The sequence below is a fragment of the Sphaeramia orbicularis genome, chromosome 18 (assembly GCF_902148855.1).
Source record: "Sphaeramia orbicularis chromosome 18, fSphaOr1.1, whole genome shotgun sequence".
Classification (NCBI taxonomy): domain Eukaryota; kingdom Metazoa; phylum Chordata; class Actinopteri; order Kurtiformes; family Apogonidae; genus Sphaeramia; species Sphaeramia orbicularis.
The window spans coordinates 16,239,525-16,266,274 of NC_043974.1; the positions used below are offsets into that span (position 1 = coordinate 16,239,525).

General features: G+C 36.9%; 2 protein-coding genes across 2 annotated transcripts in view; both read right to left on the bottom strand.

Moving 5' to 3' along the window:
- On the bottom strand, positions 1-21,603 carry LOC115438877 (uncharacterized). Its single transcript, XM_030162749.1, has 12 exons — positions 21,589-21,603; positions 19,047-19,175; positions 18,119-18,366; positions 17,225-17,390; positions 16,317-16,518; positions 15,299-15,432; positions 13,185-13,327; positions 10,085-10,233; positions 8,890-9,096; positions 8,504-8,598; positions 5,243-5,367; positions 1-473 (listed from the first exon to the last, which is right to left on the bottom strand). The coding sequence occupies exons 2-12, from the start codon at positions 19,076-19,078 to the stop codon at positions 226-228; spliced, it is 1,749 nt and encodes a 582-aa protein (XP_030018609.1). The 5' UTR covers positions 19,079-19,175; positions 21,589-21,603; the 3' UTR covers positions 1-225.
- Positions 21,007-26,750, bottom strand: part of LOC115438876 (NACHT domain- and WD repeat-containing protein 1) — a 22,844-nt gene continuing 17,100 nt past the window's right edge. The window contains exons 16-21 of the mRNA XM_030162748.1: positions 25,144-25,676; positions 23,875-24,014; positions 23,652-23,780; positions 22,174-22,382; positions 21,927-22,052; positions 21,007-21,722 (exon numbers count right to left, since the gene is read on the bottom strand). Of these exons, the coding sequence (XP_030018608.1) occupies positions 21,468-21,722; positions 21,927-22,052; positions 22,174-22,382; positions 23,652-23,780; positions 23,875-24,014; positions 25,144-25,676 (1,392 nt within the window). The 3' untranslated portion in view covers positions 21,007-21,467. The remainder of the gene's footprint in view (positions 21,723-21,926; positions 22,053-22,173; positions 22,383-23,651; positions 23,781-23,874; positions 24,015-25,143; positions 25,677-26,750) is intronic.

The following is a 26,750-nucleotide window of genomic DNA, read 5'->3' on the forward strand; positions in this document are numbered from 1 at the left end:
TCCACTCACTGCCAGCGGTACTGAAAGCCTGTTTTTTTTTTTTTTTTTTATAAAGTTCCAATGTGGCTGAAAACTGAATGGGTTTGGGGGCTTTTGCTAATGTTTTGGAGGCAGTGCTACCTGACATGTCTTTTATCTAAAGTAGTTTCATCTTATTTGAACTGTGCCATTTGGTTTGCAGAAGTGATCAAATGTTTCGTCATCAGTCTTCATCACATCTGAGTCCTACGTGTCCTCGTCCTCTTCCTCGCTGCTGCTGGACTCTCCAAACAGGTCCCCTTCCCCAGACACTCGTTTCCTCGTGCTGGTCGTCCTGGATGTAGGCCGGACGTTGATGAGGGCGGGGCTGTGGCTGAGGCCGAGCAGGACCGATACCTCGCCGCCACGGAACGGCCTCCAACAGCGCACATGAGCGTCCAATGACAGCACAGACAGGAACCTGCATCCCTCCACATCCCACAGGCTCAACTGTCCTGTAGGACAACGGCAGAATGGAAATGACCTGATTCTGCTGTGTGGGATTTTAGCAAGTACAGAGGAATACAGTTTCCACAATGTAGTAATATTTATAGTTTCATACAGTCATGCAGGTAAGTGTGTCGTTTTTAATCATATATGGACAATGTGAATGACATCTTAACATACCTCATGGTCAGATGTCACCGTCTAGATCAGGGGTGTGTTAACTCATTTTAGTTCAGCCACATTAAGCCAAATTTGATCTGAAGTGGGCCGGACCAGTAAAATAATAACATAATAATATATAAATAATGTCAACTCCAAACTTTTCCCTGTTTTACAGCGAAAAAAGTAAATTTATATTATGAAAAGGTTTACATCTACAAAGTATCCTTTCAAAAGATGTGAATAACATGAACAAACTAAAAAAATAAGTGTAATTCTGAAAATATTCTGTCTCAGTTTATCATTTACACATGTACATTATAACTTACACATCACAGTGGATCTACAAATACATTTAATAACAGGTAGAATATTGTTAAAATTGTACTTACTTCTCTTAAGACATTACAGGTATGAATTTGTTCAGGTTATTCACAGTTTTTACGAAATTATACTTTGTTTTAGTGTAAATACATGAAAATATTACATTTACAAAGACAAAAATTTGGAGTTGTCATTATTTATATGTTATTATGATAGTATTTTAATGGTCTGGACCACTTGAGATTCAATTGGTCTGAATGTGGAACCTAAACTAAAGGGATTGTTCATATCTTAGTGTAATTTTTGCATTTCACAAATTCATCCCAGGGGCCGGACTGGACCCTTTGATGGGCTGGATTTGGCCCCCGGGCTGCATGTTTGAAACCTGTGCACTAAAACAAAGACAGTTTTAGAGTTGTCATCATTTATAGTTAGTATTATACTTGAGATCATATGGGACCCCTGAACTAAAATGATTTTAACATCCTTAATTGTTAGTATATGCAGTGTATTTTTTGCAGTTAACAAATTTACCACATGGGTTGGATTTCTTTCTTTCTTTAAGGATTCCCATTAGTCTGTACCAAAGTAGAGACTATTCTTCCTGGGGTCCATTTCCAATATTAAAGTATTACAATTTTTACATTTACAAAACAGGATTGGACCCTTTGGCGGAGCGGTTTTGGCCAACAAGCCGTATGTTTGACACCCCTGCTGTACAAGACTTGAGTGATGGAATGTAATTGTATAACTCTACTTAGTATTACACTTAAATAGGTTTCACATTTTTTACTTCTGCTTTAATTTTTATCTATATCTGTATCTCAGTGGCAAATGTACTTTTACTCCAGTCTGACTCGCTGGATTTCTTCCTTGATACATGAAAGTGAAACAACCTCCAAACCCGCAAATACAACCTGAAAATGGCATTTGGTTATTTTAATGCCATGCAGTGACTCATGCACATATTCCACCAGAATATTTTCTCTCCTGACATGACACAAATGCGCTTCATCATCATGTGCCACCCAAGAATAACCCAAACACTGCAATAATTATAATAAATGTCAAATCAATATTTTAAGTTTAAAGCCAGATTTTTCCTCTGGAGTGGGAGTTGTTGAAGTTACTACAAAGATTATCAAGCTAGTTGTGCTTTTAAATGATTATTTATGGGCAGAGCATGACAAATATTTCAGAAATTTAGAAGTAGAACATTTACAAACAATTATAATGATGACTCACTTTTCATTTTACAAGTTTTCATCAACTACCTGCCCTCTGAATGTCCTAATCTGTCTATTTGGATTGTTCATAATAAATTTAAGATTATATGTACCTCTTTTTTTTTTTTAAGATACATGAACTATTTGAAAACTGGAAAATCCAGGCCTGTTTTTCTGAGCTCATGAAAAGCTGACTTTTTAGCGATATGTGACAAAAATATGATGATCTTAAAAAATAGGATGTTTCGCTGTAGATTGGACATTAAAGTGGTTCAAATGAGCTCAACTTCAAATGTCTATAGCAGTAAAATGCATCTAAATCTGATGTTTGAGGCTTCATTGGACTTTGCAAAATCTTAAAACTCTACTCACAATTTTTTTTGGACACAGAACACCATTGTCTTTTATGGAATAAACAAGTCCACTACAAGCTTTAACCTGCAAATGACTTGAACTCAATGAAAAACAGGCTCAACAGGTATCTCACAAAGAAAGAAAACCTTGAAGTAACTATGACATAATAGCACTGGGGTTATTTTTAGATTATTATTTCAACTAATATAACAGGGAAATGGCAGGCAATTCATACAAACGATAAAAAAAAATTGGTAATATGCATTTACATTTTTATGATGAATATTCATACTCTTAAAACTTTCGAGGAAATTAAATTAATAAGTCTTGGAAAAATATGGAGTGAAAAGAAAAGTCTTTTTTATTATTTTAGAAGTGAAGCCATTTATTTGAAACTGTATCAGTTGTTTTGTTTTTTTTTATACATTTTTTATTCATGTATCAGTAGTTTTTTAATGTTGATGCAACTCTGGTGAACCCTTTTTTATTTAAAGAATTCCAGTAAAATTAGAACTATTTTCCACCAAAAGAGTTCAAGGTAAAAGGTAAAAAACCCCTGTGTGGGTTCTACTTGGAACCTTTTAGGTAGAAAAGGGTTCTCAGAGGAACACTAACCAATTTATTTCAAGTGGAGGCTGAAAAGAGGCGAACAGTGTAACAAAAGTAATGGTTTTTTTTTTTTTTAGCATTGCAGCCTGTAAATCTATTCTAGTCAATGCCTGAAACAAAATTCTGAACCTGTAAGTGAGCATAATCAGTCCTCTTTATCTACAATTTGCTGATAATACCTTTTCTTAGGTAAGGTTTTGATTGTAGTACTTTTGCTTGTGTGTAGTATTTCTATTTTTACAGTACCAAGTACAGGTTCTGAATGCTTCCTCCACAACTGATAAATTCTGGCCATAAAAAAATTAAATACTGAGCAGTATAATATAATGACATGCTTTATTTGCTATTTTTTATCTAGTCCTTACATCAAGTGAGCAGTTTGGATCATAACGAACATAGTGTGAGCTATATGGACATGTGCTGTTTTAACCCATAAAGACCCAGTGCTACTTTTCTGGTGGCTCCCAAATGATTTTTTTTCTCTCTAATTAATCTCTTATAAGTGATTTATCACCATTTATTGTAATATTATCTTCTGTATTTTGCATTTTTCATTGTAAATCACAAATATTTCCCCTATATTTAATGAGCTGATCATGTAGATGTTCATGAAAACACAAAATAAATTCAAAGATTATTATATCAAAACAGAGAAAACTGAAGAAAAAGTGGCATTTTCAGCACACCTATCATTAACTGAACATAAATCAAGTGTCTCCATCCACTGTCATTGATCCAACTCCATGGGTTTTGTTGGTGAATGTTGTAGAAGATGACGGTGTTTCCACATTCACCTCCAAATGAAAGACGACAAACAGCATTTTACACCAATTATTTACATGTATTGATAGGATTAGTACAGTGGTTCCCAATCTTTTTTGGCTCATGACCCCATTTTAAAATCACAAATTTCTGGCGACCCCAGACATTCAAAACAGAGCCTTTTTTTTCTCAAATTAATTTGTTTTGATCATGTAATAGTTTGCTATACTATGTTGCACAAAACGTTAATTTTAGATGACATTTAGTCAATATAATATATATTATTATGGATGGAGGCAGAAAAGCCAGGTGTAGATTACTGCACGAAGAGAGAATTTTATTTTCCTTGGTCAGGATATGTACAGTCAGTTCAGCTTGGATTTACAAGGCTGACAATTAATACTGAACAAACAATAACTCAAACTATGGATTATGAAAGAGCTGCAGCATCTGAAACCGACCACAATGAACATTTGAAAGATAAACAGTACCACAGTGCTTCAGTTTCAGCTTCAGAGTTTGTCATGTCTTTATGGATTGGGATTGTCAACTCACAATATATTTTTTATTAGTATTTTTTTTTTTTTTATCAATTACTAGAAATTTCAAGCAACCCCATTTGAATTCCAGGCGACCCCAAGGTTGAAAAACACTGATGTAGGTGTTCATGAAAACACAAAGTAAATTCAAAGATTATTATATCAAAACAGAAAACTGAAGAAAAAGTGGCATTTTCACCAAATATATCATTAACTGAACATGAACCAAGTGTCTCCATCCACTGTTATTTATCAAACTCCATGGGTTTTATTGGTTTATCAATGTTGTAGAAGATGATGGTGTTTCCACATTCTCTACGGAGCCTCTGAACATTCAAATGATGGATGACAAACTGCATTTTACATCAGTTATTTACATGTATTGATAAGATTAGTGGATCAATGGTTATTAAATATTTTAGATCAGTAGATGCTTTTTGTTGCCAGTGGATGTTTGGGTCTTCATGGGTTAAGTGCACACTACATCACATTACTACACAGAGAGGTTATTACTGACTACTACCCCTTTAATGTTATAACAATATATAACCTCTTATTCATAGTTTCAGTAAATATAGCTGTGAGTATTAGTCTCCTTTAAGCGTCTCCATCTTTAACTGGTCTGCACTGATTATATGATGTGTGAAAACACAAGCGGCCGTCAAACGCCACCTTTTCGTGACAGAAACAGTTGTTTTTTAGCACCAGAGTGTGAAGACTAACACACACCTCGAAGTGTTGACAGATCCCGTGAAGTATTTATAGGAGCTTTGTGTTTTACAGTTTTACAGTTCGGGGTCCTACCTGAAAGAAGAACAGCTCTGGTTCCACCCTCTGTCGTGTACAGTTTACTGGAGGCTTCGATGCACAGGTTCCCATAGCCGCTGATGCTCTTAATGTTTCCACTGAACGGCTCCCACACATTCAGTCTGTCAGAACAAACACTCATTATTTAATGTGAAGAGGCTCTCAGCAGTTTAAAGAGTGTTTCTGCGAATACTGGTGGTTTCAAGACTAAAGACAGCTACCTATATTATGTGTAATTGGAAGGAATGAATGAACGAACGAATTGTGTAAAGAACTGTGAACTACTACCTGAATATTTCCACATGTTCATACAGTTAAATAACAGTTAAACACAATGTCAGGAGCAATACAAGAATCATGCAACTGTAAAAATGTGCGCTCATGTCAGAATTTTATCTTATCTTATTTAAGTTGTTTTTATATGATCCTTTAAACATCTTACAATAACAACTGTAGCAAGCAATAGCGTAAGAATGGCCAATAATGTAATAATGTTTGCCATTTTCAATTCTAATAAAGCCAGTAACGTAATAACTTGCCAATAAAGTAATAAAATGGTCACGCAAATAATGTAATAACATTTCAACTTTATATTAATTATAGTTATAGTTATAAGTTTGTTATAAGAGCGAATCTGAGAATTATTTGTTGCACAAAATCTTTATTCAGAATATTGTTTATTTGCTTGGATATGTACGTTCATAATTTCATGTATGGAGGAACATTACAAAGGCTAATTCATTTCATATAGTTCATAATTCACTTAACTGTGGAGTGTACTTGGTAGTGAGATGAACATGATGACTATGCAATCCACTACACCTATTTTTGATGAGCAAACTGCACAAAAACTGCAAAAAAAACCAAAAACATAAAAATGCAGTCCTATTTATGTATTACTATATTATTGGCTGCAGTACTCTTTTTTCCACATTTTTTAATGGTAGGCCAATAACATAATAACACTACTATCACATTATTGGCTTTATTACATCTGAAATGGCCACAATTCGTAAGTTATTAGCAGGTATTATGTTATTAGCCATTATTACATTACTGGTTTCTATTCTATTCTATTCTATTCTATTCTATTCTATTCTATTCTATTCTATTCTATTCTAATGTCTGTTTGTATGTCCTACATTAAGCAAATTGGGCATCTTTTTCTTTTTATTCTGGCAATTAATTGAAGTGAGTGATGGAAATTTCATGTTGCTCCAGTGAAGGGAAGAAATAAACTGATTTCCAGACAGAACTGTCTTTATCTTGGGTTGATTCTACAGCAGAAGTAAACAGTCTGACAGAGTCCAACAATGGAGTATGACTCCCCGAAAAGAGGAAAATGACAAACTTAAATTTGCTCTTTGCTACTGTCTGTGAGTGTGAGTTTGTTTTGGTGAAGAAACACCTGCGAGACGGTGCCCCCACTTTCCAGGCCAAAGGCTGTGTCTATGTATATTTGAGGGGGACAGATGAACTCAGTGGTCAGTGAGCAGGTTACTTGAGTGTAGTTCATTTTCAGTAGTGTAGACTAGTGTTGTAGTACTTGAGATCGATGTTGGTCTCGAGGCCATTTTTTTAATGTCTTTGTCTCATCTCGGTCTCAGGTACATTTTTACTCGGTCTTGTCTTGGTCTCGGACTGTGCGGACTCGGGATTTTAAGAAGAGACTGGTCGAGACCACCGCTGTTAAGTTATTTGCTCACGCCACCGATTAGAGTGGAAAGGGATCTATTTCAAAGCAACCAGTTATTGGTTACTTGATTTGTTTCACATGGTTTCCCCAGTAACAGCTGCATACAGACACACCGCACAAGTGACAAAACTCCCCCCCACCCCCACCCCCACCCTCACGCATGCAGTGAGAAAGAAGGAAGACCAGGAGAAGGTGTTCACCTGTCCAGCAGTAGTTATGTCTGCAAACTTGTTAGTAATAAAGTTTGATTTCCAAAACCACAAAGAATACATCTGTAAAACGACATGCAAAACCAAACGGAACCAAAAACTGTGACAAAAAATAAGGCATTTATATTCATGGGTTTGTTTTGGATGGTGAAGACGTTTGAGTGATTACCTCTACCAAGGAGGTTATGTTTTTGCCTGGGTTTGTTTGTTTGTTTGTCTGTCTGTTTGTCTGTCTGTTAGTGTGCAACATAACTCAAAAAGTTATGGACAGATTTTGATGAAATTTTCAGGGTTTGTTGGAAATGGGATAAGGAAGAAATGATTAAATTTTGGTGGTGATCGGGGGTGGGGGGGCCCACGGGGGGGCCCATTTCCAATCAGATCAGCCTTGGCGGAGGTCTGCGCTCTCCGAGTGCTTCTAGTTTGTCATTGCATTTTATTCAGGCTTGGGATGTTACCATCATTTTAATGCTGTAATTCTGTGAATGAAACAGCTACTGTTTGGTTAAATGGTAATTGGACTGCACTTATACAGCGCATTTTATACACCTTCATAGTGCCCAAAGCACTTTACAAAGCCTCATATTCACAAATTCACGCACACACTCATACATCAGTGGGCGGCTGTTGCCATGCAAGGAGCTGCCAGGCCCTACTGGGGCCTGCAGTGTGGTGTTTTAAAAAAAGTCCAGAGACTGTTTGTCACTGTTACTGTAAAATCAATCTTAAAATAGAGAATTCTTACTTTGTTCACTCTTGTAATAATTTTTCATTGTATGTACGGTCATGGTCTTGTCTCGGTCTTGACCTGCCTTGGTCTTGTCTTGGTCTTGAAATCCTCTGATCTCAGAAATGTCTTGGTCTTGGATGGTGCAGTTTTGACTACAACACTAGTGTAGACAATAATAATAATCAGTAAGTAGGTCATGATTAATACAAGAGTAAAACTTTCCATTCCAAGTGTCTCATCATTTGTTGCTTTACTTTAACTATCAGTCCTATCAAGTCCTATTTTGATCCTGTTTTTTGGTTGAACATTTTAGTTTAGTTAATTTTATTGTGTTTTTAAGTTTTCTGAAAAACAATAAAAAATCCTATAGGGGAAATGGCCATTAGTATGTATGTACATGTAATGTAAGGATTTTCCTTCTTCCTGCTCCTCTCCACGTACAAAACATGTATTATCTGTTCTGTAATGTTTTAGAAGATGGTACTCTGAAGCAAATCTGGACATGAATGTAAGAAGCTCTTTGTGTGTTGTCTCCTATAGCAGCCGTGGACATGGAGCAGTGGTTGCTGTGGAGAACAGTATCACTGTGGAGAACTAAAATAGGATACAAAGAGAACATTTACTTGTTGCTTCCTGTGACGCCAAAGACAACTCTGCTGGCATCGTCTGAGAGAGAAACACAGCAAACTCCAGGCTCATTCTTCAGTTTCTTATCCACCTAGGAGCATTTATACAAAAATAGCAAATGAAACACAAATCACTTATATATTTAACTGAGTGGGATGATTTTCATGAAACAAACCTAAGTTAAGATTTTACAGTTTTATATGACAAAGTTCATCTTTTGATACCAAAATAGAACTGTATCTGTTTAAGTGATTCTTGTGATAGAAGTGATAAGCCAAATAATGAAATTAGATCATACTTCAAATAATGGAGAACTATATACAACATGTATGCAATGGTCTTTGATTTGGTAAACCATATACATACAGGTGATTGTACACACTGTGCCTTTGTGTAGGTCCCACAGGGTGACCGTGGGGGTGTGCTCGTCTTGGTTGTAGCTGGTCAACACCAGGTGACTCCCACTGTGGGTCAGAGCTGCAGTGTGGAGGTTCAGCAGAGACGACTGATCCTCCAGCATGTGCAGATGCTCCTGGGATGCCATGCTGAACACATTGAGGTGGTGTGCAAAGTAGGAACACACCACCATCTGAAACAGCAGGGGTGTAAATAGCAGTTATAGATGATGAATGTAATATAAATCTGGTGTAACTGAACTGAGAACAAAAGTAAGAGACAATATATGTAGACATAAACCCTGACAGGTGAAAGTCTTGATCAGACTGAAGGGGTTTATTTCACTATAATCACTGGTTAATTGTACATTATCCTGCTTATTACATGACATTAATAGTGAATAAATCATTTGGCATCCACCATTATTGACTTAAAATTGTTAAAATTAAGGTGATCTTGATCTGAAATAACAAATCACAGAATGCTCTCATCAACCTTTATTTAAGTATTCAGCAAAGCCATGGGATAATATTAATAACATTAATATTTTTAATATGGCCAATTCCTCGGTACCTTCAGATAAATACTAATTTAATAACAACATGCTCACAACAACAACAACTAAGACATCCTAAAGCTGAATATTTTCAGCCATTTTTCAGGGCTTAGCTTAGCATTGAAGCATGCTAACATTTGCTTCTTACAAATCTCCAGTGCATCCAGTGCTACTAAGATACTGCAGACCTACTGTCCTAGCAGTGACCCTTTGCATGAATGGGATGTATTTGCCAATGAAAGTCTGACACTTCTTGAATGCCTATAATTTTTTTAACAATGTACCTCAGAAACAAGTAGGGAAAAAATCTAAAAGAACTGAATTGCCAAAGCTTGTGAAAACCACAAGTGTCTCACTGCCAAAACTTTTGCCCATAACTGTACATTTCTTTTATAAACATGTATTTGCTGCAAAAATAAAATGAACTCACACTTAGTGACACACTACATGCAAGCCCTACTCTTTCTAAAAGTGCTTAATACTGTATCTAGACAGCATACAGCATTGCCCGTAGTAATTTATAATATACTAAATTATATGCATGTATTTTTTTCTTTTCTGCTTTCATCAGTTTTGGTGTGCTTCTTTATGTTCAGCTATACCTGGTCTTAACCTGCTGTGTTACCTGGTCGTCTCCACTGAGCAGGTACTGGTCTATAGCGTTGTATTTCTCTCTGTCCAGTTTCATTCTCTGCTCTTTCTCCCTTTGTGCCTCTCTCTCCAGCCGTCTCTTCATAGCAGATTTACTCTCAGTCCGAATATCCCATGGCATCACTGTGTAAGAGAACTTTAATTAAAAACAAGTCGCTACAAAAAAACTGAATGACCGAATGGGCATCAGATGTATCAGACAAAAGTGATACTTGTAAATAATGAGGATAACATCCAGACTCTGTCTTCTTTACAGAAAAGAGACTAAACTGTTTTTAGTCTGACTGACTTTTATATGCTCACTGGCCTCTTTATTAAGTACGTCTGTTCAACTGTTTATTAATGCAGTTGTTTATTAATACAGTATCTCAACTCTTATGTCTAATAGTTGTAAGTCAAGCATGTTTCATCTAAATCATTTTAGTTCAGGGACCCCATACAGCCCATTATGAAGTGGATCAGACCAGCAAAATAATAACAGTGAAATAAGTAACATTACATTATGTGTTTATGTTTACGCATTTGGCAGACGCTTTTTTCCAAAGCGACTTACAGGGGAAACCAATTAAATCACTCAATCAATCAAATTTTATTTATATAGCGCCAGATCACAAGAAAGTTATCTCTTGACATTTTATATATCGAGTTGGTCAAAACCAGACTCTAAGTCAATTCTACAGAAACCCAACAGAATCCTCCAGGAGCAAACACTTGTGACTGGTGACAGTGGCGAGGAAAAACTTCCCTTTAACAGGCAGAAACCTCGAGCAGACCCAGACTCCTGGAGGATGGCCGTCTGCCTTGACCAGTTGGGGTTAAAGAGAGAGGGTAGAGAAGGGGAAAAAGAGAGAGCGATAGAAATAGGGACTGGGGGAGAGGGGGAGAAGGGGGGAGTAGGGGGAGACACATGGAGGCGGTTGAGGATAAGTGAGTGGTGATGATGAGGGCAGGGAAGAGGCCGGACCACCGCAGCAGGTCCAGAGATAATCGTGAAAGAATCTGTGGTTGTCCTGGGAAAAACCTTATTAGAATATTTAAAATGGAATGTTTGAAAGTGCTAGGACAGGAGGTGCTCTCGGAAGAGCTGGGTCTTCAGGAGCTTCTTGAAGATAGGCAGGGATGACTCTGTTCTTGTAGCACTTGGTAGAGCGTTCCACCAACGTGGAACGACCCATGAAAAGAGCCTGGATTGTCTTGTACAAGGTCTGGGGACCACCAGACTACGTTCCCCAGACGAGCGGAGTGGTCGTGGGGCGACATAAGCTTTTATTAGTGCACCTAAGTAGACAGGAGCAGACCCACGGAGAATTTTGTAGGCTAGGATTAAAGATTTGAATTTGATGCGGGCAGCTATGGGTAGCCAGTGTAACTCAATGAGTAAGGGGGTGACATGTGCCCTTTTAGGCTGATTGAAGACCAGACGCGCTGCTGCATTCTGGACCATCTGTAGTGGTTTGACAACACAAGCTGGGAGGCCCGTTAGAAGAGCATTGCAGTAGTCAAGACGGGAGATAACCATAGTCTGCACCAGGAGCTGGGTGGCCTGTTCGGTTATTATAAAAATGTTTACATCTACAAAGTGTCCTTTAAAAAATGTGAATAACTTGAACAACCTCAAAAAACCTGAAATTTCTTAAGAACAATCAGTCCAATTTTAATATTGTTATGCGTCAGTTTATCACTAGTGCATGTGCATTACGACTTATACATCATAGAAAATTTCAGATTGTTCATATTTGTTCAGGTTCTTCACATTTTTTGTGAAAGAATAGTTTGTAAATATAAACATTTTCATGTAATTTTACTTATTTTACACTAAAAAAAATAGAAAAAATTGGAGTTGTCATTATTTATAGGTTATTATGATAGTTGGGGCAGCTGTGGCTCAGGACATAGAGCAGGTCAATCAATAACCAAAGGGTTGGCAGATCGAATCCTGCTTTGTCCTAGTCATGTGTCCTTGGGCAAGACACTTCCCCCACCTACTACGCACCAGTGTGCGTATGAATGTTTGGTGGTGGTCAAAAGGGATTGGCTGCCCCAGTGTGTGTGAGAGTGAATCAATAAACAAAAGTGCTATAGAAATCCAATGCACTATTACTATTATTTTACTAGTCTGACCCACTTGAGATTAAAATTGATCTGTATGTGACCCCTGAACTAAATGATTTGGACATCCTTGATTGTTAAAGGAGTGGTATTTTGCTTTTTTAAATGGAATTATGCATTTTCAAACATTTCCCTGTTGTCTACATGAGCTGTAAATGCTATGCTTGGGTCTGAATTCTTCATTAATTCAACTCCACAGGTCCATCTTCAACCCTATTTCTGAGTAATGACACCAGAAAGGTCGTTTTGAGCGCTGGTCCTTTAAATGCACATGAGCCACTTCATGCCCCGCCCCCTCCAGGTTGTTGGCTGTGCTGCTCTGTCCTGTTCAACCAACAACTGAACATTTTAGGTAATCGGCTCGGAGTTTGGACATATTTTCAGTATGGACTACAACCACTGCTGCTGACAAACAATTATGTTGTACTCGGAGAAATGTTAGTCAGAAGTCTCGACCTTATATGTGCAGATGTCGTGACGTAACTAGTTAAAAAGATAACAAGTTAAGAAGGAATAAAAACAGGTTGTAGAAATCCACTCGATCTTTGCCAAAATAGCTTTGCAGCACCTGGAGGGTTCAAATTCGAACTTTTTGAACAATTAGGGTCCAAATATACAAATAAATGCACCAAAGACTAATAAAAGTGGGATTAGCAAAATATGACCCCTTTAATATCCTCAGTGTAATTTTTACATTTCACAAATTCATCCCATGGATCAGACTGGACCCTTTGGTGGGCCGGTTTGACACCCCTGAGCAAATTAAATAGCATAATTGTCAAGTCATCAGTGAATGTATACAGTGTCACCCCGGAAAATTGACAAAATAATGAAGAAAAAAGCCAAACCTTGATGTCATATTGCATATCATATTGCGATAAAATAAGTGACCTCAAGTTACTTTGCAGAGGTTAGATTCCAGTTAGTATTCACATTAATTGTTTATTAGATTGAATTCTGCTCACTCGTCTCTCTTCTTGGTGTGTATTGAAGCAGAAGGTCATGGTCAGTGATGCTGCTGCTGCTCTCAACTGACTCCGCCTGACGAGACGCCTGGATCTGATGTTTGATGGAGCCAGAGTCCAGATCCCACAGGACCAGATGATCCCTGAAACAACATCCAACGGTTCAACCAGGAATCACCTGAGATGGACTTCTGAAGGTTTTTGATAGCTTTGATCAACAGCTGGCTTGACCTACAAGTCCCTGGTGTTTTTAGTAACCTCATAAAATCTGCAAAGTCTGTAACTAAACAACTGGAAAACAAGAAAAATGCACGCTCTGGTATCATTTTGTAATTTAAGTCATGTATAAAACTATTCATCTTCGACCTGTACTTGGTTTTTTTCTGAATTTTTAATCCAGTGTCTTATATTTTCTACTTCAGTGCTTGATAGTCTATTAGTGTCACAGAGTAAAAAAAATCCATAATTACCCTGGAGCATATTGTAATTCAAGTGCTCTGAGAGGACATAAGATTGCTGCATCTACTCTTTTCGTGTGTTTTCAGGCTGTAGAAAATCTGCAGTTTGACAGATTTTTCAGTTAATCACAGGCATTTTCAGACAGAAAGGTATTTTCAAGGTTCTTTCTGGAATTTTTCTCAATGATATTGGCTCCTGCAGCTTTAAGTATATTTATATAATGGTTTTAATTCATTCTTGTCTTGCATCTTTTGTGTTTGTGCATTTTATGCCATTTATACTCAAAAGAATTTCATCTGAGAGTCAGTCAACAATTTTTACATTTGAATAAAGGTCAATAAAATATACCAACATTGTTAATCCACTGTATCTGAGACCTACAGTATGTTATTCTGGGTAATAATTACCCTGCCCCCTGAAGGGGGAGGCAAGGGGGACTGTTTTTGGTTCAGTTTGTTTGTTTCTTTGTTTAACACTTTAGCAGCAAAACTATCGGTTCAATTAATACCAAACTTGGTTTATAGATTGCCAGTGACCAAGAATAGATGTCATTACATTTTGGGAAAGGTAGGTGAAAGTTCAGTTTGTTTGTTTTTTTATGAATTTTTAAAATTGTTTTTTTCCATTTACTTATAATGGACAAAATTTCAAACCGCTATAAAAATGTCAATTTTAACCCAATTTACTTAAAACGTTGCAGAGATATACAGATTAATTTTAGACATCACTCTGCAAAATACCTAAGTGATAGCGTGTTTTTGAAATTTTTTGTTAAATGTTAAAATCCTTTTCTTTTCCCATTTACTTATAATGGGCAACATTTCAAATGTCTATAAAAACATCAATTTTTTTTCAATTTACTTAAAACTTGGCATATATTTAATTTCTATGTTTAACAAATATTGAATATGGATGAAACAGTGGATCGATGCCAAAATAAGCTACAATACGTGCAAGGGGCGGGGTTTGTTGTGCCTGGCACCACTTGTTTAAATTGACTCTACATGAGAATATGGCACCAAAAGACACAGGGCTTTGCTTATCAAAATAGGATATACATATACATTTTTTGCTGCTTTTTTTAATCAAAGTATAGAAATACAGTCGTGGAAAAAATTATTAGACCATCAAAAGTCATCAAAAACAATGGTTATGCAATCAAGTACTAACTCCTGTGTGTATCATGTGACTAAAACAGACAGAAAAGAAAACATGGAATGCCTAAAAGCACTGTTTTTATCAGTACAATGCCATAGATACTGATGTAAACACTGAAGTGATTTTGGTTATCAAGAAACCATGGAAAATGGCTAGATATCAGCTCTGAAATGAAACTCTTATGAGCTACTTTTGTTGTTATCATTATATTTGTCCAAAAAAATGTACCTTTAGTTATACAAGGTATTAAAATGAACAAGAAATTGAAGAAAACAAGGGGTGGTCTAATCATTTTTTCCACGACTGTATCTGCACATTCATCTAGAGTGCCATTTACAGCAGGTTTCATTTGTTCTGTTAAATCTGAAAATTTTTACCCTATTTAACCAACAGGACTGATCAAGGTACTAATCTAAATATTGAGTTCAGAGTAACAGAGATCATTCTTCTGTCCATGTGTGTCTAAATGCATATTTATTTGACATATTTTATCTAACCTGGTCTCTGACAGGCCCAGGAGGGTCCGTCCATCCTCCAGAAGACGGTACTCATGCTGAGGACACGGAATGATTGACATCCCCGTCTGTCTTCTGACATAGCTCCGCTTAAGCAAATCATATACCAGAAGAGTCTGAGAGTGAAATGACAAGGCAGGATGGAGATTAATTACTCTAATTCCCAATAAATTCAACTTTATTTAATTTCTGACCTATTTGGTGTAAACACAATATGATGTATTATAACAAATTATTACTATTATTATTATTATTATAATTATTATTATTATTATTAGTAGTAGAAGTAGTAGTAGTAGTAGTATTACTTGCTTACTTACATTACATGCTTACATACTTATATATTGCTGTTATGAGTACTATTACTATTATCACTTTATTATAACTTTTATTATAATTTTTTTAATATCTATCTATCTATCTATCTATCTATCTATCTATCTATCTATCTATCTATCTATCTATCTATCTATCTATCTATCTATCTATCTATCTATCTATCTATCTATCTCATATTATAATATAACATAATAGTTATTCATTATTATAACTACAACTTTATTATAACTACTCTGATACTTGTTTCTACTATTACTTTCCAATGTGCAACTGCCTGTTTTTACACCACTGTTTTTAATAGATATTGTATTATTATTTTCTTCTAACATTTCTTATATTGTACAGTCAGTGTTTTGCTGCTGTTGTAAATTCAATTTCCTGAAGGCTCTGCCCAAGGGATCAATAAAGTTCTATCTAATCTAATCTAATCTAATCTAATCTAATCTAATCTAATCTAATCTAATCTAATCTAATCTAATCCAACTGTAAAATGGGTTGTAGGCTTGAGAAAAAGCATGACAGCGAAGCTAAACTACTTGAATGAATTCACACTGAAGCTGCTAAACACACATGCAAAACATTTAAATACAGACTATAACTGAACCACAGTACACAGCAAAAAGATGCAGACCAAAAATTATTCCAGCATTTAACCTCTGACCTGAAATCGAGGTGAAGGGACATCTGTGCAGCTGATTGAGCTTCTGTCTGTAAAGATGTAGAGTTTGAGGTCGTGGGCGAACACTGCATCAGTGCTGCTGTAGAGGCCATGGTGGACTCGGACCGGTCGGCAGAGGAAACGGTGTCGGGCCAGGTTCCACACATACACTGACCCGACTCTGGCCGAAAAGCACACAGCGTACCTGCCACCAGAGGGAGGCAAAGTCCACTATAATACAACAACACACTGTAGGGCGTGGGTGTTCAATAAGTAGCCCGTGGGCCAAAACTGGCCCACCAAAGGGTCCAATCCAGCCTGTGGGATGAATTTGTGAAATACAAAAAATACACTGAAGATATTAACAATCATTTTAGTTCAGGGGCCACATTCAGTTCAATTCAATCACAAGTGGGTCAGACCAGTAAAATACCATCACAATAACCTATAAATGATGACAGTGTGAAAAAAGTAACATTACATGAAAATGTTTACATGTACAAACTATTCCTTCACAAAAAATGGAAATAACCTGAATGAATATGATCAACTTGAAATGTCTTAAAAGAAGTAAGTGCTATTTTATCAATATTGTGCCTGCTACTAAATGCTATGTGTATTTGCAATCCACTGTGATCTATAAATTGTGAGTTGTGAGTAATGCATAAATTTCAGCTTGTTCATGTTATTCACATTTTTTTAAAGGACAGATTAAAAAAACAGTATTGGGGAGAAATCCAGGTGTTACTCTGACAAATCATAATCAGATTACTGCTGTTATCTGATAAAACCTATTGGATTATCCTGTTTACATGATCACTTAAATAATCTGATAACTCTAGAAATCTGATAATGATCGGAGTATTGGCATGAATGTAAACAGGCTCAGTGTCACATGTCCTCATGCCCACCGGGGGTTTTTCCCCATCGGGATGATCTCCTCTGTGCCGTCGCTCCGGGTCTTGTGGATGTTGTAGGTCAGAGTCTGGTCGGTCATCCTGGAGGTCAGATCCCACAGTCGCAGGTACCTCTGTCCACTGCAGATTCCTAGACAGAAGCGGAGGTGACGGCAAATCCCTGGAGGAGGAGGAAAATGTATAATAAAGATGTTAAATTACCTTTCATGTTAAAGTCTGCCATGTATGTGAAAGGATTATGGGTTCAGAAAATCTTCCTTCTTAGACTACATAAACTCTATTTAACCCATAAAGACCCAAACATCCAACACTGACCAAAACCATCTACTGATCTAAACTGTTTAATACCTGTTGATCCACTAATCCTATCAATACATGTAAATAATTGGTGTAAAATAGAGTTTGCCATTTTTCATGGTCATCTGATATGACACATTTGGTCATTCAGAGGCTCTGTAGTGAACGTGAAAACACCATTACCTTCTACAACATTGATTCACCAGTAAAACCCATGTAGCTGGATGAATAACAGCTGTTGTTTGATGTTCAGTTAATGATATATTTAACTGAAAAAGTAACTTTTTCTGCGGTTTTCTCTGTTTTTGATATAACCATCACCTTTAATCTGAGCTTTTATGAACATCTACATGGTCAGTGAATTAAATATAGGAAAATACCTGATTTACACTGATAAAATGTAAAATACAGAAGATGATAATATAACAAATGGTGATAAATTACTTAAGAAAGGTTAAATACAGAGGAAATTTCAATTGGGAACTGACACAAAAGTAGCACTGGATCTTTATGAGTTAAAAAAAAAAAACCTCTGAGAAATGGACAAAGCTGAAAATACGGCCATGAAACACACACAGGGACTATTTTAACCTTTGGTCAATATTCCAGGAAAGTGTGTGATGTGTTTGTGGTCCTCGGTCTCCAGATTCCAGGTGACCAGCTTGGTGATGCCAGTTTGGACAGAGGAGCAAAAGGCCACGACGTGGGTCCCTTCACGGTTGACGGTGACCTGGGAAATGTTGTCCTGACCACAGCCAAGTATCATCCGAAGATACTGAAAGGATTCAGGGCTGAAGAGCTCGATGTGGATGATGTCACTGCCCTGCTTGTAAGGGTACCTGAAAGGGACAAAACACAAACAGTGTGACAGGTGATTCTTCATTCTTTTCATCTCTTTAATCATCATTTTAAAATTCGTTATTGGCTTATTCAAATACATCAAAAATAACTGTTTGGCCATAATCAATTTGAAAATAAATATTCACATTTGTGTTTGTTTATGTGAGTTTTATTTATTTATTTAGAGTAAAACACAATATAAATTAGATCAACTGAAACATTATGGATTTTTAGATTCATCTTCTGTAATTTCTTCTTTAAGTAGCAATAACAAGGCTACTCTTAATGTTACAACAATGAAAATTAATAGCTGCAGTTTATGTCAAGTAGAAGTTTCGACCTGTGGGTTAAATTTCAGCTTCTAACCTTTAAAATTTAATTTGTCGTGTCCCTAAACATCTGGATTTTACATGGATTTTACTTGGTTGAGGTCTATCCAAGATGTCTGTCAGGATCCTAAATGTAGTCTGATGCTCTTTCATATTCTTTAATTCACTCTTGCTTTGCATAGTCTTTTAACCGTATTTAATATTAATCAAACACATTTCTGTGAAAATGCACCGAATCCTTCCAGCTCTTGTTTTCAGAGCTGTAGGCTGCTACAATAAATGCATTTTATGAATACTGTGCCTGTAAATCTGTAAATCTGACTCCTGCTGTGTGTTTTTGTTACTGTTACCTGCAGAAGAGCAGCAGGTAGTCCTCAGTCATGTCAACAGCTTGGATGGAGGCACCAGCGTTCTGAGCCGACAGAATGGACAGTACACAACCTCCTGTGGCGCCAAACACTGCAGCCTCAACACCAGACCTAAAAGAGAAATGCACAACATAACAAACCAAAATACAGAGGGATGACACTTATGATGATGATGATGATGATGGTGACAGTCTGTGAACACAACCACATATACAATACACATTCACTTTAAGATTCTCGTCTGCCATACAAACATTAATGGTGGATGAGAAATTTTTGTGCATCTGTGTCTCTGGTTCTGCCAACATCTCCAAAAAAAAAAAAAGAAAGGCGAACTAGAACATAGAATCTGCAGCCAAACGGAAAAATGAATGGAATGGAAAGAAATGACTTTTTAATGTTTGACCATGAGCCTGTGCACCCTTTTTCACTTCTTTTCAGCTATCCTTGGTTTGTGTGAGTACACTTGTGTAAGAATCTATGGAGGAAGGCCTTTTCCAGAAAGACAGGTCTGTTCTGATTGGTCCCCTCTGTCTTTTACTGTTTTCAAGCAAAGAGCAAACGCTAATATAACTTTAAGAATGCCTAGAAAATTTAAATTTTATCAGTTGGCCCCGATATATGTGGTTATGCAATCAAGTACTAACTCCTGTGTGTTTCATGTGACTAAAACAGACAGAAAAGAAAACATGGAATGCCTAAAAGCACTGTTTTTGGCAGTACAATGCCATAGCTATTGATGTAAGAACTTAATAGATTTTAGTTATTATCAAGAACACATGGAAAATGGATAGATATCAGCTCTGAAATTAAACTATTATGAGCTATTTTTGTTGTTATCGTTATATTTGTCCAAACAAGTATACCTTTAGTTGTACCAGGCATTAAAATGAACAAGACATTGAAGAAAACAAGGGTGATCTAATAATTTTTCCTGTGACTGTATGCATGCACTTAACGTGTTTGTCATAAGCTGGGCGACACGTTAGCCAAAGTGCTAGCAGAATCCCTGACTAATGTATGCTTCACGTTAATGTGGAATTTTAAACCTGAAATGCTTTGATGAAAAGAAAACTCCTTCCTGCATAGCGTGTATAATACTTATGTCGATCAACTGTTTCCCATCCAGAGGGCCAACATGCTGTTTAGCATCTTCCATCTTTATGCGCTAGTTCTGCTGCCTGTCACTACCAGATCAACTGCCCATTTGTTCATGTGTGACAATAACTCTACTTGGACAAACCGCCCCAAATGCCTTGGCAGAGACGTTCAGAGTCATTCTGCACTGCAGATGGGTTAAATGCGTTAAAATTTTAATCAGATTAATCATGATGATGGATTAATCTGCATTAACGCGTTAATTTTGATAGCCCTATTGAAAACCCTTTGTAATACGTCAAATCTGTCATTTAAAAACAAAAAAATATATATATATAATCTTTTATAAATAGGCAGTCTGTTGTAATTGGGAAAATATGAAAATTGTGATTGTTTGTTGTTTTGGACACTTTAACTCCAATTTTATCTCAAACTCTAAATCTCATGTGTATGGAACATGACCAAATGTTAGATGTTAAAATGTGGAGAAGCACAAGGAAATAAGAGTCACAGAGTGAACTGCCTGAGTTTGCATCAGACTGCACCTGACGTTGTCAGGAAATAGACTATTGACTGTTAACGTTTTTTGGGGTTATGTGTTGCCTGATATGTGTACATGAATCACTATCAATAATGCCAGTAAATCCCAGTTTGTTCACTTAAATCACTTAACGATACAGATTTTTGCCAAAAAGACTTGATGCTTCCACACTCACTTTTCATTTTACTTCTGTGACGTGAGCGAACTGTAAATGAGCCGGGGCTGCGAGGCGTAGCGTACTGTTACCACGCTTGCTGTCTCTTGTTACCAGCAACCACCACTGACCCAGTTTATTGTTTATCTGATCCTCCATCCTGTCAGGTGTGAAGGTATGGCTTCTGCACTAATTAGTCTAAAAGCTCCTGCGTCACTGCTAATAAAACAACTTGACATGGGAATGTATTATCTTGCTGCCATCCTCTGGTCATCAGCTCTGGTATTATTCATTATTTCCATGATGATTGGAGCCAAAGTATTGAAGCATCATCATCTCTGTGCTTTATCAGAACACTGAGGCAACTGAGAAGCAGACTGTCTTAATAATTTACACCTAAGCCGGAGGAGAAATTAGTCTGGATGCTAAGCCAGGAGGCCTGATTTCACAGCTTGTTAACACAGGGATATGTGATGACAAGTATGTATGAGATCAAGGAGACTTGTTGACACGTGTGGCTCATAAATCATGAACATGATGCTATAGTGGATTCCTTTTGGTACGATCAGAACAAATTACACACATAAAAATATAATGCAAAAGTGTTTGGTCACGGCGTAAGCTTAACGTGAAACACTATAACCTGTAGCCGTAGGCGAATATCAGCTTCACCTACTAAGAGCAAACTTCTGAGCATGCTCAATACTGAATGACAGTGCACACTCACAAACCTGTAGGCGAAGAGGACATAGTCTTGGATGGAGTTGCTGGACAGGAGAAGAGAGCTGTCTTTGTGGATTGGCTCATGCTCCATGGAAATTTTAATAGAGTGCAGCAGAGAGCAGGATGAGGCCAGGTCAAACACCTAGAGACACATTCAGCTCAAATATGACCAGTTTTTTCATTTACGAACAGCAACAACAATCCCTAATCAATCCAGGCTCTTGTTTTTAAAGCTCTAGCAATATTTACATTTTCTTTCATTTATTTTCAGCATAATTTTCTGGCATCAGCATGTTATAAAGCTTGATGATTAACAGAAAAAAGACATTTTTAAATATGTTAGTACCTTAACTAGAGGAGTTCCATCATAGAAAACCACCAGAAGCCGTCCATCACATGTTGTGGTGAGGATAGGAACGTCAATTGAATCGCTCTCTGAATACACAACATTCCCAGATTCCACATCTCTAACCTGCAAATACAGCCACAGATTATATATCAAAATATTAACAGCTCTCCTTATACAGTGATGCTTCTGAAGTCATAAATAAGGCAATGAAATTTTTGGTAACAGTGAAAGTTAATAATCTAACTTGCAGACAGTGCCCCATCCGGACTATGACCATCTGATCTTCCAGACCAAGATTGAGGGAATCTCCCACAAATCCTCCTGCAGGATCCAGGTCCTTGATGATCCGCCTCTGCTCCAGGTCCCAAAACTTCAGACTTCCGTTGGCTTCACAGGTAACAGCTAAGACTCCACTTTGGCCTCCTCCAAGAGCCGTCACGGTGTTCAAATGACCTGATCAGTCAACACACCAACAATGAACTCCAAGTAACAACCACCGATACTGAGAGTTTTCATTCATACTTAGATGTGCAACACAATCATATTCAAAAACTAATATTTTCGTCATACCCACTACCCACTTTCCAGTGATTTCCGGATTAACCACTATTTTCTTATTTTTGTTTTTCTTTTAGGTAAAACAAAGTCACTCTTACCACACTAAGAAAAAAACTGTCATGTTCTATCATGAATCATTATCAACTTGTGTGAGGCTGTCAGGTTCTGCTGCTATGTTATAGTCCTGTGATCTTGATGCAAGAGATTAATGTCCCAATAGAAAGCCATCAAAATATGGTTATAAATGATGGCAAATTTCTAATATTTCAAAAAAATTTGTCAAAATTTCTAAAATCTAAATTTTTCAAACCAGTGAACAGAGTTTGTAGATATTATCCCTAGGAAGCTACATATAAAATTTGAAATGAATCCAACCAGTAGTTTCAGAGAAGAATGTTGAAATGTAGATATTGGTGACCTTGAGTTTGACCCTTCCAGGTCACTAAAGGTCAAAGGTCATGGACCCAAATGAAAGTCCATATATGACTTCCTATCAGTGCTCAGTAGTAACTATATTGATATCTTTAACCATTTCCATGTTATAAGCCATGAAAATAAGGCCCACTATAAGTAAAGGACAATTTTAAAACAGTATTTCAAAAATCTGTCAAAAATTCCAAAATCACAATTGCTCAAAAGTATGGACAAACTTTGTAGACATTGTCCAAAGGAAGCTACATAAAAAATTGAAATGAATCCACCCTGTAGTTTTGTTGGAGAAGACATATGAAGAAATTGCTAATGAAGATGACAACAACAATACTGGACACAGCATCTTCAAAATAACTCATGGCATAACAAACTGGCTGTCCAATGCAAGGAAAGCTATAAATTTCAGTAACTTAAACAAACTCAAATGAATATCACATACCTAATCAACTTTGTTTTTTTCAGACACTGAGGGTCTGGCACTCTAAAAATAAGGAAGTCCCTACATGTTAATGAGATATTACTTGAAATTACAACATAATAGGGCAGTAAAATCACAAAACATAAAAAACATTTTTAACATAAACATTTCGTAAGTGCTTATTTGTAATTATGGGATGTCTCATTTGTTAAGTGCCTGCTTTGTAGGGACTAAGGCATAAGGAAAAGAAGTGGAAAAAGGAGTCAAGGCTGTACATAAATGAAGAAAGGAAGGGTCTGTGTGTGATGTGTGACCTGCCAGCAGGGTGTGTTGGAGGTCTCTGGGCGGCAGCAGACAGGTGGACGAGGGCAGCAGCACAGGTAGGGACGAATGGACACACTGAGCCAGTAAAGCGTGGAGGTATCTGAACTTCAGAGGGTCACCTGAAGAAACACAACTCAAACTTTTGTCATGCAGATTTACACATCACACATATTCACTGTAAGTAAATACTGACAGAAGTTAAAGGGAGAATACCTCTAGCGAGAGGACGGTCCTCCATAATCATTTGTCCCAGGCGACCCACCAGCTGTGAGGCTAGCTGACACGGGTCCTGCTGGAGGACAATGCGGGATAAGCCCAGAGTCTTGGACATCACCTCCACATCCACCAGTTCTCTATAGAGACAAAGGAACAGGGACCAGTAACACTCCAGTTTACATCTGACATAAAGCATTTCTGAAGAAGTGAACATGTACAGCTACAGATTAATTCTTCACTATTCAGGATCAGGATAAACTTCATTGTCCCCCATGGGAAATTTGTGCTAACAGTGGTACATTCACATTCAGACACATGTAATAAACAAAACACACTCAGTCTCAAGGTTTTGGAGTCAGCATAACTGCAATTATGTAATACACCTAATCTAGGTATTGCACCTTCTTCTTCAAGGTAAAAAAAACAAAAACCAAAAACAATAAAATGAATTAATTTAAATAGATGATAGTAATTGAATTCTGTATAAAACATTCCTCCATTTTCATAGTGCTAAGGATAAAAGAATTCAAGTAGTTATAAGACCAACATGCAGTGTAATCCATCCATGATAGAAGCAATAGGAATAATAGATCAAACAAAAACATTAATAATAAGAACATGGGTTGTTTAAAAAACACAGCCCATAATAAGGATGAACAAGATAAAAGAGAAGAGGGCTCAGGGCCCATTAATCATAGCAGGTTTCATCTTATTATTCCAAATTGCTCCCAGTAGGGTCTGGCAGTGCCTTGCATGGCGGCAGCTGCCTATTGGTGTATGAATGTGTGTGTGAATGGGTGAATGTGAGGCCTTGTAAAGCACTTTGGGCACCATGAAGGTGTGTAAAATGTGCTATATAAGTTCAGTCCATTTACCATTTACCATTATTATTGTTATATATATTATATTATTATTATTATAGTAACAGAACTATAGATGTTCGAAGAAATGAGGGCTTATAACTGTTGGTATTGTACCTGCTTGCTCTACAGCGTCTCCCTGAGCGTAATAACTCATGTTAAAGGATATGGGCTGAATCTGTAATGAGTCTGTGAGCCTGATGAACAACTATTCTTTCATATATCGATTGGAGGGACTGGTCATCTTTGTTTCCTATTACTTTCATGGCAGTTCTTACCATTCATAAAATGGTGTGAATTAGCACCCAGGCTCAAAGACAACTGTGCCACCATACAACAATAACTCTTTTTTTGTTGTCACAGACTAAAACAGCTGGAGAGTGTCCTTTGTGTCTTAGCGACCTACTTGTCTGGCAGAACAGCCTTCTTCAGATCCTCCTCTATATCCAGAACAGACAAACCCCAGACTTTATGAAGCAGGAACTCGTAGTTGAAAAGACACTCAGTCAGGAAGGGTATGATCTGTCCTGAGTGGACCAGGTGGTAGGGTAACCCACGAAGCTTCCTCAGATTGAATCTGTAAATCTTAGCCATACCACTACCATCTTCTTCCTCATTCAGTGTCCATGCCAGTGGCTGAAAGATGTGTGCATTTTGTGACTTACTTCTGTAGTAGTCAGCATAGTCTGCATGCAGAGCCATAGCAGATGCCTTTGTTCTAAAATAATTCTTAATGCACACACGACCCAGTTCAGAGTGTGTCCAGCGATACACCCACGTTCCATCTGTGTAGACCTCAGACAGGTGAAGACCCAGATTACGTTTCAACCGAACCCACAACACATAAGGCACCCTACGAGGGCTGGATGAGGGAGCTGGGTGTGCTGAGGTCACTTCCTGGAGAACCTTTTCATCTTTAGACAGAAGATGCAGCATTTCCTAAAGACAGAAACATGGAGAAATCCAACTCTAAGGATAATTTACAAAATGCTTCAGTGGAAACAGATGTTAATGGGTTTGATCAGGTTTGATCAAAGTCTTGATCAAGACATTTGTTGCATATTCTGTTTGACTTCATGTATGCATGTTAATGTAATGGTAATAAAATGTATTCTGTAAGATATCAATTTTTTTTTATTAATTACATTTATATTTGATTTTGTACTGGAGAATTTACATGTTTTACACTGACATACAAATATAACATTTTACAATGTTATTTTTCTATATTTCTCTTGTTTTCTTTTCTTTTGTTTTCTTTTGTTTTCCTTTCTTTTCTTTTCTTTTCTTTTCTTTTCTTTTCTTTTCTTTTCTTTTCTTTTCTTTTCTTTTCAGAGAAGAATAAAACAATCTATCTGTACATTTATTTTCCTGTGTATATTTCTAGTGCCTTCAGTTTTTGTTTTCTTATCCCATTTTTTTTACCTGTAAGATATAAATTTTGATTCTTTTACAAACTAAATTATGCAAAATCCCATTGAAAAGAACAATAGCTGCAAGTCAAGTTAACCCAAAAAGTCCCAAACATCCATCACTGACCAAAAGCATCTACTGATCTATAATGTTAAATAACTGTTGATCCACTAATCGTATCAATACACGTAAATAATTGAGCTAAAATGCAATTTGTCATCTTTTGACGATCATCAGATATGACCCATTCGGATGTTCAGAGACTCCATAGTGAAAATAAAAATACCACCATCTCATGTAACACTGATTCACCAGTAAACCCATATAGTCTGACAAATGACAGTGGTTGGAGACACTAGTTTTTATGTTGAGTTAATGATATATTTGATCAAATAACCTTTGAATTCACTCTGAACTTTTATGAACATCTACATGATCAGTGAATCAAACTTAGGAAAATAACAAATTTTCACTGAAAAATGCTAAACGCAAAGGATAATATTAAAATAAATGGTAATAAATCACTTGGGAAAGACTAAAAAAGTATTTGGGAGTTGTGACAAAATTAGTTGTGGGTCTTTAAGGGTTAAATTAATAAAA

Excerpts from the sequence above, each read along its gene's own strand:
- LOC115438877 (XM_030162749.1), bottom strand. The coding sequence starts at position 19,078 with ATGACTGAGGACTACCTGCTGCTCTTCTGCAG. Across the intron at positions 10,234-13,184 it reads CACACCAAGAAGAGAGACGA|TGATGCCATGGGATATTCGG; the intron begins GTGAGCAGAATT and ends TCTCTTACACAG. Across the intron at positions 474-5,242 it reads CAGAGCTGTTCTTCTTTCAG|GACAGTTGAGCCTGTGGGAT; the intron begins GTAGGACCCCGA and ends GTTGTCCTACAG.